Raw genomic sequence first — 13,799 nt, forward strand, 5'->3', positions numbered from 1 at the left:
ATTCCCAAATAAAGATACATTCATAGGAACTGGGAATTAAATCTTCAATAACTTTCAATTCAGTTCAGTTCAGTCGCTCAATCATGTACAACTCTCTGCGACCCCATGAACTGCAGCACACCAGGGCTCCCTGTTCATCACCACGTAGTTTACCCAAACTCATGTCCATTGAGTCAAGGATGCCATCCAACCAGCTCATCCTCTGTCGTCCCCTTCTCCTTCTGCCTTCAATCTTTCCCAGCATCAGGGTCTTTTCAAACAAGTCAACTCTTTGCACCAGGTGACCAAAGTATTGGAGTTTCAGCTTCAGCATCAGTCCTTCCAATGAACACCAGGACTGATTTCCTTTAGAATAGACTGGTTGGATCTCCTTGCAGTCCAAGGGACTCTCAAGAGTCTTCTCCAACACCACAATTCAAAAGCATCAATTCTTTGGTGCTCAGATTTCCTTATAGTTCAACTCTCAAATCCATACATGACTACTGGAAAAACCATAGCCTTGACTAGACGTTCCTTTGTTGGCAAAGTAATGTCTCTGCTTTTTCAGGGAAACACAATTCAAACCATAACTTTATCCATCCCCCGTTTACCCCTCAACATCAGCCTGAGTGACTCCTTTAATATTATCTTTTTGTTCTTTTTCTTTTTTTGCATTTATTTGGCCATGCTGAGTCTCAGTTGTGGCATGTGGGATCTAGTTCCTTCACCAAGGATTGAACTCAGATCCTCTGCATTTGGAGTGCTGAATCTTAGCCACTGGAGCACCAGGGAAATCCCAATAATGTCTTATATGTTATACCTCTGTTCAAAAATGTCCCGTGGTTTCACAATTCATTCAGAGAGAAATCCATACTCCTTGATGGCCTACACATCCCTCCACGCGCAGGTCCTCCCCCCAACTCTCTCTGCTCTGGTTTTCTCTCCTGTGTCTCCCCTGGCTTGCTTTGCTTCAGTTCTTTGACCTCTTTGCTTTGCCTTGAAACTAAGACAAGTGGAGTCCCCTCAAAGTCACAGTACCTGTTATTCCCTCTTCAAACGGTGCTGTTCTCCCAATTATGCACTTGATTTGTACCCTCGCATTTTTCAGACATTTATTCAAATATCTCCTACTCGGAAAGGTTTTCCATGAATAAAATTAAAATTCTAAATCAAATTAGCAGTGAAATAGCCCTTTATCCTCCTGACTCCACCCACTGCTTGATTGTTCCCCTGCTCTGTTTCCTGTTTCTCCACAGCACTTTTGATATATTTAGTTATTTGTTTTCCTCCACTAAAAAGGCAGCTTACAAACAGCAAGTGTTTTGTCTCTTTAATTCAATTCCATTTTCTGTAATTCTCTGGTACAAAGTAGGATTTCAATAAGTAGGTTCTGGGTGGATGGTCGAATGAATGAACTAATGAATGAATGTGTTTCAAACAGATCCTTTTACATAATGAGTCCTAAATAAGTATTATTTATAATTCTTATTCTTGATTAATCTTTCCTGAAATAGTTACTGCTGTGATTAATTTTCTATATGCTATTTTTCTTCTTTCTTTATTCTGTTCTGGAAATTTCTTGCTCAAAGAGAAAACCACATTCAAGGAAAAGTTAAGATCTAATGTTCAAAAGTGACAATGAAATTGATAAACTGAAATGAGCGCTCTGAAAACCTAGACTCACTGAAAGTCAACAAACTAGAATCCACCTAAAAGATGAACACTAAATTCTTCCATCCTTTTATTTTTCAAATAAAAAATATCTACTTTTTCTCTCCCTTCTAAGTCTTAGCACAGAGAAGGTGTCCCACAAGATCCATCTATTCTTATCATTCTCTGTCTTGACTTATTCCTTCTCAAACCCTTTAGAATTTTTACTTCTCCTAGGGCATTTAAGGGCTTCCCAGATGGTGCTAGTAGTAAAGAATCCGCCTGCTAGTTCACGAGATGCCTGAGACAAGGGTTTGCTTCCTGAGTTGGAAGATCTCCTGGGGAAGGGCATGGCAAGCTACTCCAGTATTCTTGCTTAGAGAATCCCATGGACAGAGGAACCTGGTAGGTTACAGCTCATAGGGTTACAAAGAGTTGGATACGACTGAAGTGACTTAGCACCCATGCACACAGGGCATTTAAATCTTACTAGTTATACTTAATTGCACTTGTTCTCACTTTTCTTACTAAATTCTGTTTCATAGAGGCCAAGAAAATATATTTTATCCTGTCTATGTTGTCACACCTAGTTTGAATGAGTGATTCAAAAAGGTTTTGAATAACAACAGTAAAAAACTCTAGTTTTAAAGCAGAAATGACACATACTGATTTTTCTATAGTTGTGAAAAATAACCAGGAAATAATCCCTGTTCCCTATGAGGGGGGCATTCAATTAACTATACTCTTTTTTGTTAGTAAACCATTAAAAGCTCTACCAACTCTTTGCATGAGAAAAACCCTGGACTCAGTCCATCTTTCCTTGTCTCTTCAGTACTCTTATGAAAGGTATGAATGTGATTTTTATTTCCTTTATTTCACATTTATCATCTATAAAATCAAAACAATACTTTCTTTACTTGTAGGGTTGTTTGATGAGGTAATTAATTATTGCAGCTCCTGGAGTAAAGGTTTTATGTGCGTGCAAAGGGCTATTATTCCAGGAGAGTTATGACATGGCTCATCCTTGGCTTGTGGGTGGAGTAGGTGGGGTGATGTGATAAGATAGCAGCTGAACAAACTTCACTAAATTAAGAAATAGGGAGTTCAGACTTGCATTGCGGAAATTTGGTAGAGAGTTCACCTCACTGATACTTCTGAAGGAAGGGCCTTGGTGTTGTTATAAGACTGACATAAAAGGGCAGATGTCTCACACATCAATTTTGTAGTTGGAAAAAATGAATCAGTTTTAGTAGCTTCAGAGATAAGCACGACAAAGCAAAACAAAAGCAGATTGCCTTCAGTATTGAATCCTTTGGTATCACGATATCATTTATTCTTTCAGTAAATATCTGTTTAGTGCCTCTTATGAGTCAGACCCTGTCCCTTTCCTTATGAAGTTTATATTTATGTTCAGAAAGACAGACACAAACAAGGAAATATGCAGTGTATAGGTTTGGAAGTAAGACTTAACAGTAACGTTACCATGAAAATAAAGCATCGGTTGTGGCTAAGGGTGGAGGTGCTATTACATATTAGAGGGGCCAGGAAAGACCCCATGAATAAGGTGACAATTGAGTAGCATTTTAAAGGAAGGGAGTGAGCCCCATGGATGGCTGGGAAGACACACTCAAGTGCCATGGTGGAAGCTCACGTAAGGCCGTGTTCCGTGTTTGTAAGTTCACTCTTGCTGCCACCAACTCTCCCTTCTATTAATAGATTTTCAGCCAATTTACACAACTTAACTTGGGTTTGGACTAATTTGGTTAGCTTGTAGAGACTTTATAATTCATACAGTATTGTTCATTTTGTGTGCTAAATTGCTTCAGTCGTGTCTGACTCTTTGCGACCCCATGGACTGTAACCTGCCAGGCTCCTCTCTCCATGGAATTCTCGAGGCAAGACTAATCAAGTGAGTTGCCATGCCCTTCTCCAGGGATCTTCCCAACCCAGGCATCACACCTGTATCTCTGATGTCTCCTGCATTGGCAGACAGATTTTTTACTATTAGCACCACCTAGGAAGCCCAGGTTCATTTTAGTTGACACAAAAATAGTTGGGCAGCTAAGTTTGGGAGTAATCCACCCTGAAAATAAAGTAAAACACACATACACATAAAAAATACCCTTTCCCCCATCTTCTGTTTGTATTACACTTTGGTATTTTTCTATCATTGGAGAAAATTAAAGTCAAGGATGAGATAAGAACCAAATATTAGTCAGCAGCATGGTGAGATGAAGAATTCCCTGACAGCAAGGAAAGACTTCTGCTTCAGTGCCCTTCACACTGAAGCAGTGTGTGAGTGCTAAGTCGCTGCAGTAGGGTCCGACTCTGTCCTACCCCAGGGACCTGTAGCCTGCCAGGCTCCTCTGTCCACAGGATTCTCCAGGCAAGAACGTTGGGGTGGGTTGCTGTGCCTTCCTCTAGGGAATCTTCCCAATCCAGCGACTGAACCCATGTCCCTTATATCTACTGCACTGGCAGGCAGGTTCATTACCACTAGCGCCACGTTGAAGCAGAGGTGTGGGTCATTTTTTTTTTTTTTTAAGGGCAAGTGGTCTTTATATTAGTAGGATACTCGAAGTTCATTTTACTAGTGATTTAACAGCATACTGGCTTTAATGGATTTGAGTAAACTTTAGCCAGATTTATGCATTACATTGCAAGCCTACTACCTATAAAGGAAAAAAAAAGTAGTCAGATTTCTTTACTTTTGATAACTGGACTAAAACTGGTTGTCTGATCTAAGTCAGTCCAATTATTTTTCTTCGGTTCTGTCAGATCAGGGACTAAAATATTAGGGCAAATAGATAAGTAACCTCCAAATTCATGCTGGGTTATTTTTTTCTTTTCTTTCTGGAATTCAGGAGAAGAAAAGAAGACTCTTTTTAAAATGCTAAGATCTGGGTATATTGCACAATTCTCTCCTCTTGATTTATATGTGTTACACAGTAACTTTAAAATTAAATTTTTTTCTTGCATCTATAGAAAGTAGAATAGACAGGTGGAAAATACTGCTGGCCAAATCATTATGACTATTTTACATATAAACAATGAATTCATCACCTGTAGGATTTATCTCAAGGAGCAGTGGGTGGCTAGAGCAGAGAAGTTTTGTCTTTTTCCTTACCTTTCTCCATTCTGTCATCCTTTGATTTACTCTCTAGTCCTAATCTCGGATGTGTTGTGGAGTGGTTTTCACCCTCGTAGTCCAGTCTTCATTTTGGTAGCCATTGTTCCCAGGCCAGGCAGGGAGTGGCAGAGACAGGATGCTCTATGCTTACACTTACTCTGAAACCGATCTACAGTTTGTTCATACCTAGTTGCATTGGTAATATTATTAACATTTGCATACAAGGGAAAACCTTGAGGCTGTTGCTAAAGACCTGTGACTTTCTACTTACTTAAAATAACCTGCATCTTTTTCTTGCATTTGTTTCTGCTCCCAGGAGCTTTGCAAAATGTTTTAACCAGGAGTCAAGTTCTTTGTGGTTTCAGAGTGTGTTTTGTAAAAATTGTGCCATTGTGGTGTGAGAAACACATATTTCTGATAACAGAGGCAAGAGGTAATGTTTGAGGGGTTACCAAAATTAGCTATGCTCATATAACAGAACTTACTCTACATGTGTATACAACCACATATGGCTCTACATTAGGTTTCCCCAAATTGCATTATTTCTAGCTAAATTAAGCACAGGTAATTTTGTTCAGAAGTCTGGGTTTTTGGCAATGTAACATAGTTTATTACCTTTCTAAAAATTGGTTCAAATTTACTTAAATACTTGTTCTATACTCCTAATGATTGTGCTAAGAAAGAAACATCAAGGCATAATCATTTTAATTACCCAATTTATCTGTCGGTAATCTTCTATTGGGTTTCCTTGGTAGCTCAGTGGTAAAGAATCCACCTGCAATGCAGGAGAACCATGTTTGATCCCTGGGTCGGAAAGATCCTCTGGAAGAAGAAATGCAGCCCACTCCAGTACTCTTGCCTGGAGAATCGCATGGACGGAGGAGCCTGGCGGGCTACAGTCCATGGGGTCGCAAAGGGTCAGGCACAACTGAGGCCACTTAGTGGCAGCCGTCTTCTATTCACGCTTTTGTCTTTTGTTTCAAAGCAACACACAAAATGAAGCGATGTGCCGAGCTGCTGATATTCATAGGCTGCGAGGAAATAAAAATATTTGGAGAAAAATGGAAAGCACCATCAAAGGTGTACATGCTTCCAAAGCTTCTGAAGTTATCCCAGGTTTTCATTCCATAGTTAAGTCAAGGTCATAGGTCAGATTCTTATGTGGGCCGGCTACGTCTTTGTCTAAACTCTGGATCTGTCACTGAAGCGGCATCCCTTTTATCATTTGGAAAGCCAGCTCTTGCTGTGTCTTTTCTATCTTCAGGAAAGGAATTACCATGTTTTATCAGACCCAAATCTGTGAAATTTTGACTCTTTAAAATTTACACTGTTAGTCACTCAGTCATGTCCCACTCTTTGTGACCCCATGGACTGTGTCCCACCGGGCTTCTCTGTCCATGGAAATTTCTAGGCAAGGATATCGGACTGGGTTGCCAGTCCCTTTTCCAGGGGATCTTTCTGACCCAGGGATTGAACCAAGGTCTCTTGCATTGCAGGCAGATACTTCACCATCTGAGCCACCAGGGAAGAATTTACACTGGAATATGTGATATTTTGGAGAAGGAAATGGCAACCCACTCTAGTCCTCTTGCTTGGAGAATCCCAAGGACAGAGGAGCCTGGAGGGCTACAGTCCATGGTGTCGCAAAGAGTCAGACATGACTTAGTGACTAAACCACCACCATGTGATATTTTAGAACTACAAACTCAGTCTTTGTCATACATTTGCATTCATTAATTCAAAAGGAAGGCCTTGTTTCCTAAAACAAAACACAACATTTAAAAGTAAGATGCTCATTTTGCCAAGACCCAGTTTTTTAACGACATATTCTCTCCTAAAGAATTGGCGAATAAGATCACGATCATCAAGGCACAATGTATTTGGATTCTAAGCTTCAAATACACAGGAGACCAACTGGGTCACCCGGTATGACCTAATTTCCTGACCCAGGCTCTCTCTTGCTGACTTTCCACACTTGTAAATAAAGTGCAAATTCGAGTGGAGAAAGAAAAGAAATCCACCCAAGAGCTGTTAAAAAAAAAAATGTATGTATGCAGTAAATCTATGTACCACTGCGTAATTATAATAACATAAACAAATCCACTATAAGGACATTCACATCAGACCTAATTTCATGCTGAACTATTATAATGCAATTAAGAGCCTCATAGTCCTGTTTTAATTAAGCTCTGTTGTGAAATATGCAGCATTTGAACCTGTTCTGGCCTGTTTCGTCTACCATTGAATTACCGCCCTCAACTTGTTTTTCTGCTGAACGATGAATCTCATTTAAGGATTACTGTTTGTGGCTCTGGCATTTGGTGGGTTCTGTGCTTTTATGCCTCCAGATCCAGGCCAGTTTTAGCTCCTCTGAAATGCCCTCTACATACTCTCTTGACTCACCTGTCTCAAAAGATTTGTTAACTCACCCTGGGCTCTTGTGGAAATAAAGGAACAGATTTGATTGGTTTAACGAAAGAGATTTTAGGTGACAGGAGAGTTCATTTGTGGAACTAACTTCAATTTCTATAGGACAGAGTCAGGATCTACTGGCCTATCCTTTTGCAGAAATACTAAGTGAACTCCAATTTTCCATGTATTACCATTACTTAGTTTGCCAACTAGTTTAACCATTACTCACTAGAAAATGAAAAACAAAGGCATCTATATAAAATGCACTTTACAGAATAATCAGATCCTACTTCCTTCTTTTTATCTCTCACTTAACTTTCAGCAAGAATGTCTACGTTGTCTGGTATTTGCCTTAACGAAAACTTCCCTTCCTCGATCCCAATTGCCTGAAATAAAACTAAACAGGAAATATTACAGGTGAATGTCTAGCTTGGTGATCAAGCCAGTCTGCTAAAGAGCCTGTTGCCCAACAACCAGTTTTAAAGAAATAGAGTGAAAAGTCAGGAGAACAGAGTTTCAGGCAATCATGTCCACCCACTTAGATTATTTGGAAATGAGCCAAAGGGCTTAAGAAAAATCAAACGGTGATTGCTTCATCACAGCTCTCTGTGTCCATCCTCTGCTCTGCCTCTCTTTTGGTTTAGTTCTTGTTATAAAACATCCATGTTCTGCTTTTTTATTTTTTATTTTATTTTTTTTTTACCTTGTCCTACTTTCTTAACCCTAGGGAGGATTTTAAGAAGGTTTCAAAGCTAAGCATCCCCAACTGCTTCAGGCTGTCTTTGGTTGTAAGTCAGAATATAAAGCAATTACCTGGAGGGTAGGATGTGTTGGTGGCCAATGGGAGAATGTTCCCTAGATCACCAGGTAACTGAAAATATTCTCTTCAGGGTGCACATCTGGTTCAGAGATTCTTAACCATTTCTAGTGAGGTTTTATGGGTCACTCTCCCTTTTCCTTTTTCCAAAAGGTGTGTACTCGTAAAGCACAAATAATAGTGTTTAACTTGATCCACATGCCACTGCTTCCCTGGCAGCTCAGACAGTGAAGAATCCACCTGCAATGCAGGAGACATGGGTTGGAGCCCTGGGCTGGGACGATCCCCTTGGAGAAGGGAATGGCTGCCCACTCCTCTATTCTTCCCTGGGAAATCCTGTGGACAGGGGAGCCTGGAGGGCTACAGTCCATGGAGTTGCAAAGAGTTGGACACGACTGAGAGACCAACATACACATGACTTCCGGACATGTGTTTGATGATCGGATCTTTAGGAGTGCTGGCTGGAAATTCTGGAAATGACCACAGTTGCTTTAGTATTAGAACTGTATGGTCCAAATAAATAAATAAAGAGGAAAACATCAGTAATTTTTTTTCTAATGAATCTACAATTCAAAGAAGGTTGAGAACTTTCCGTGGATATTAATAAAACTAAATAGCCGTAGTAATTCAGATGCTGCCTCTACTTTGATTTTCTATGACAAATGACACTGTGTTCTCTTTGAGTCAAGAAGGATGTTTGCAAAGTTCCTGCTCAGACCAAGGATAGAAAACTCTTCCCATAGATTCTTTCACAGGCACACTTTACTGAGGAAAAATTCAGCAAGCTCAAAAATTCAGAAAAACTCAGAACCGTGTTCAGACACAGTTCCATTCCTCAGCCACACACTAACACGCAAAGACAGCGGTCTCTGCAGTCAAACATGTTACCAGGTGCTGTAATCAACAGTTACATTGGCTTTAGAGTCAGATCTATTTGGGTTCAAATATCAGAGCTACATGATAATTTGTGGTCCCAGGAGGCCACTATGATATATACGCCTCTTTTCCCCACCTGAGCTAGTTGGGAAAAACTAAGTAAACACAGGAACCAGACTAAAGGAAATAAAAATGTCAGCCTCATGACTCCTAAAGCTGTTTGGAAGATGCAGCTCTCGATTAGCAGCCAAGTGGGCTTGGTCACTCATTACCCCATAAGGCAGGAGCTGGAAGGAAAGTCATGTTCAGAAGAGGCTGCTCTTGTTAAGACTTGACTATGAACAGGCAGAGGATGTGGGTGCTTCCTGGATACAAAAATTTTAAAAAAAAAGAGAGAGAGAGAAGGGGCAAGGGAGGTACTCTGAGTTCTTGCTCCAAAAACACCAAGGAGGAGAATAAGAAAAGCTTGTGGGTAAATCAGAGGTAGAGGAACAGGATTATTTCCTAGTAAATAATATCATTATACAACTGTCTTTGGGCACATTACTTAATATTTCTGAACCTCAGTTCCCCTGGCTATAAAATGGGAATAATAGCACCAACCCGGCAGAGTTGCAACATAACAAAACAAGGGTGTGTGTGTGTGTGAACTGTCCACCTCCAGGCCTACCACTCAATCAGGCTGATTTACCTTCCAGTCTGGGTGGTGGTAGTTCAGTTGCTAAGTTGCGTCCGACTCTTCGACCAAAAGGAACTGTAGCCCAGCAGGCTCCTCCGTCCATGGGATTGCCCATGCTGGAGAGGGTTCCATTTACTTCTCCAAGGGATCTTTCCGACCCAGGGATTGAAGGAGTGTCTCCTGCATTGCAGGAGGATTCTTTACTGCTGAGCCACCAGGGAAGGCCTTCCTTTCTAGTCTATCCACCCATCCCCGTCCTAGACTCTAGATCAGTGAGGGATGTCTCTGGGAGTAGGCAGTTCACTCCTCTCTTTCCTCAGACTAGAGATGGTTGAGAAGGAGAGGAGGAAGAAGGATGTGCATATCAAAAGAAATAAGAGCTATTTCTAAAAATCTGCTCTGCACAGTTTACTACCCAAAGTTTCAAGGTCACTTATGTTCTAAAAGGAATCAGCTTCCAAAGCAAGAGTTACTCCTTTTCGGACACATGCAGACATCTTCAGAGTCATGTAGCATGCCCGTGCTGCCAGCACTGGAGCGTGGGTGTGTCTCCTCCTGCATTTCCAGGACAGAGAGGCTTCTGTCCAGCAAGGCTCCTGGCTAACTCCTGTATCACCAAGCTCTTTGTAGAATAAGCAGAAACCCCCTAGTTCTCCAGGATGTGCTGCTTATTCCCATCTCGTTTCTTTTGCTCTGTTTTGCCTAGAGTCTATCCTCTTACATCCAAAGGCTGGGAGATATCAGGGATGTGTGTGATGCTTGGCCTGGAGCTGCACTTACAGCTAGGAGGTTTCAGTTCTGCTCCTGGTTTAGGCTTCAGTTGTGATCCTGGCTCTGGGAGGGGCCACCCACCTCCTGATTTGACTTGGGGATGTGCAGTGTTGCTGAACATGCCCACCAGGTGATCACACAGATTAAAAAATAAATATATAAGTGGTTCATATTCCCATTGTTGCTACTATGGCTTTGACATAGTTTATTAAATGCTTTCTTTAGATGCAGTCAATGCTATCACTAAACCTGTCCTGCCTGCTTGCCACAGCCCCATTGCAGTAGCATCACTCGTTAGTGGTACCCGTGCTTGTTATCACCTTTGAGACATCTGTTGCTCAAAGCTCACATCTAGGTGGCAACTGAACTCTGACGGTTCTGTTTCAGAAAAACAAATCATTGACTCTGTCTCCAATTCAACTGCCACTGCCCAAATGCAGGGTCTCCTCATCTACTTTTAGTGAGATGAGCTCCAAACTATCGTCTTTCTGGTCTACCTGTCACTCTGCCTTTAGCTCTGTTACTCTAAAATGCAAGTCAAATGAAGCCTGTCTTCTACTCAAAAAACCTTCTCCTCTTTATGAATTGCATTACGAATATCTTAGCAGGGTATCCTGTGTCTCCACAGTGCAGATGATGTTTCTAGCCTCACATCCTGGTTCTCACCCCTGCCCTTCAGTCAAGTCCACTGGACCATGAAGTGGCCCTTGAGCCCACCATGCATTTTGCATCTCATGCTGGGCACACCCAAGGCCCTTTGCATACATTTTGAAATCCCAGTAAGGTTTTGAGACCCAAATCAAACCTCACCTCCTTGGTAAGTCTCCTTCTGTAAGCTCATCACAATTAAATTGGCTTTGAGTTAAATGTATACCAGTCTCTTACTGTGAACTTCTGAAAGTTTCTGAAACTTATCTATATTTTCTGAAAAAACTAACATAGATAGATCCTCAATAAATGTCAGTTTTTAATTGTATCCAACCTTAATCTTTTCTTTAATTCAATCTATTTTAAGACATTTATCACTTCTTTACCTGTTCACCTAGATTTTCATCTTACTTTTTCATTTTCAAAGAAAAAGCTTACCAGCTAGAATCCTGGGAGTTTATTGTCAACTAGAGACTTGAGTTAAATAATAATTGGCCAGAACTTTCCTTTATATTATTTAATCTTTCTATATTTTTGAGTGTTGAAAGTACTTACAAATCATCTTAGGAGTTAACTTGGAGGAACGTGTTTGACATGAACTTTCTGCCACAACAGATAAATGCTTTCTGCCTCAGAAGGAGCCAGTGAAGAAAGAAATCAATTGAATACTTTCCTTTACTTACCTCTGAAATGACTGGAGTATGTGAATAGGGAAACTGAAAACGTTAGAAAGCATTTTTCTATGGCTCAGCAATTGCAGGAAAAGATGACAAAGAAATTTGGACACAAGAAGGTTTATCAGCCTCAAAAATTTTTCTGGAGTGGTATAATCTAATCTTTCATTGCCAATATTTTAGACAAGCGATAGAGCAATATCTTTTGAACTCATTCACAGCTCAGTTAACTTTACTGAAGGCCGCACAGAAACGCTGTCTTTAAACAATGAAATTGTCACAAACTAAAAGTGGTATGTAAACAAAACATGCAAAAATCCTGCCCTGTGCATTTCAGTAAATTATCTTGCCCCCTGTTTTGGTGATTCCAGAGACTTAGCTTACTACAAAGAAACAAAAAAGAGCAAAGATTTATCTTGGATGGAAAAGCACAAACACTCATTCATAAAACCATTCGTAAGCATTTTTTTTAATCAACACTGTCATTGTCGCAGCCTGCTTGATCTTCCTACTTTGGGTTAATATGGGAGTCAATTACAGCTTCATCTGTGTAGAATTAACTTTACGGAGCACACACCGGGGATTTGTCTTTCTTCACTATTTAGATATATGTCATAAAAATATGCCTGGAATGGAGGCAGAGGCATTGCAGATGGCAGAGACTCTCAGATTTATTGTAGATGCATTTAAAATTGGTTCTGCTCTTGCCAGAAGTTAATTAATTTTTTTTTCTCTTCTTTTCTGGGGCTGGGGGGTTGGGGGGGGGGTCTCTGTGTCTCACTAGGTGGCAGTGTATGATTATATCTGGAAAAAGCATGGCGTCCAGTCCAGCATCTCCAGCTGTGACCTCCAACAGCACAATGAAATTTCTGTGACTGCACTTGGTCCAGGAGATATTACTTCTCATGTAGCGGTGTACATCGTTTATCCCAGTGGGTTCCAAGAGCTATACCGCCATTTTCTAAGGCTCCCTAGCGGTGCCATTGTTGAGGTGAGTATACATGAAAAAATTTTAATGCAAATGCTGTGTATGTCGTCATGCCTGCATGCATGTGGGTGTATTTATACTCAATTTTAAAGCTTCAAAATTAATTTGCTAACATATTATAACTGATGCTTCTAATACCTTATAGGACTTGAAAATGTATTTTAGTGTCTTCCTAAAGAAACGAAGGTACCACGTAAGAAAGAAAAAAATGTTTCTGGGCATAGCTTTTGGAAGAGAGGCAGAAAACAAATTACGTGAAATAATTCAGGAATTTGCCTGATAAACTTTGACTCAGTTAATATTTAGAAATACCAGCAGATTGATGAAGAAGAAATATGAGTCCATAGACACTTTGATGCAGCAGAAAAGTGCACAGCCCTTTGCTTAAATGATCTTACACAAAATGAATGAGATGGTGCAGTTTCATATTTTTTTCCATAAGATTAATCTGAAAAAAAATAAAGAAAGAAAAGCTTCCATTCCCTAAATGTTTCAAAATTTTTAGAGTAGAATTTGGCAAAAATCTTAGTCACATTTCCTTCTAAAAAGTCAAAGTCTTTTGGTGAGCTGAATTTATTTGAAAGAAAAAAATGAAAAAACACAAAACCCTTTTACATCGCTTCATAGTCTCAGAATTCAAACTTTCAGGCATGTTGGAACCTGAAGCCTGCATTAGCATCAACAGTGGTGTTGAATCATGAGGTCAGAAAGCGTGTTATTTCCTATTATTTGATGGAGATAAGGGTGGAGGAGGAGAGTTCAGATACGTATCACATCCGATTCTCTGGTCTTGCTGGCTTGAAACGCCCTTCGCAGTGGTACAATGCTGTTGCTAAGAATCTGCAGCATGAGGAACTTTCCATTCCCATCACACTTTCCCTGTGGAGTTTAGCTATAGCTGCTTCTGTTATGAGGTTGATGAAAGTATGCCTTCATAAAAATCCCTTTGAATATAACCTTGAAGAAATTTCTGACTGTCTAGAGCTCAGCCTTGCAGATTAGGGTGCTTCTCCTGCCTACAAAACCCAGCCCACAATGGTATTTGGTACTTGAGTGACTATCTGAGGCTCTCAGAGAAGCAGAGGTGCGCTAGACCCGTTGTCTCACCTCCCCTCTCCCTGACAGAGGAGGGGGTTGTGTATATTGCAGCAAGGAAGCGGGTAGGCAGATGACGA

The 13,799-nt window shown here is 40.5% G+C and overlaps 1 protein-coding gene across 1 annotated transcript in view; it reads left to right on the forward strand.

Moving 5' to 3' along the window:
• Window positions 1-12,963, forward strand: part of LOC136151249 (uncharacterized) — a 226,314-nt gene extending 213,351 nt beyond the window's left edge. Inside the window, 2 exon segments of the mRNA XM_065912192.1 lie at window positions 12,421-12,627; window positions 12,931-12,963. Coding sequence (XP_065768264.1) covers window positions 12,421-12,627; window positions 12,931-12,963 — 240 coding nt within the window.
• The last annotated feature ends 836 nt before the right edge of the window (window positions 12,964-13,799 follow it).

The sequence above is a fragment of the Muntiacus reevesi genome, chromosome 20 (assembly GCF_963930625.1).
Source record: "Muntiacus reevesi chromosome 20, mMunRee1.1, whole genome shotgun sequence".
Classification (NCBI taxonomy): domain Eukaryota; kingdom Metazoa; phylum Chordata; class Mammalia; order Artiodactyla; family Cervidae; genus Muntiacus; species Muntiacus reevesi.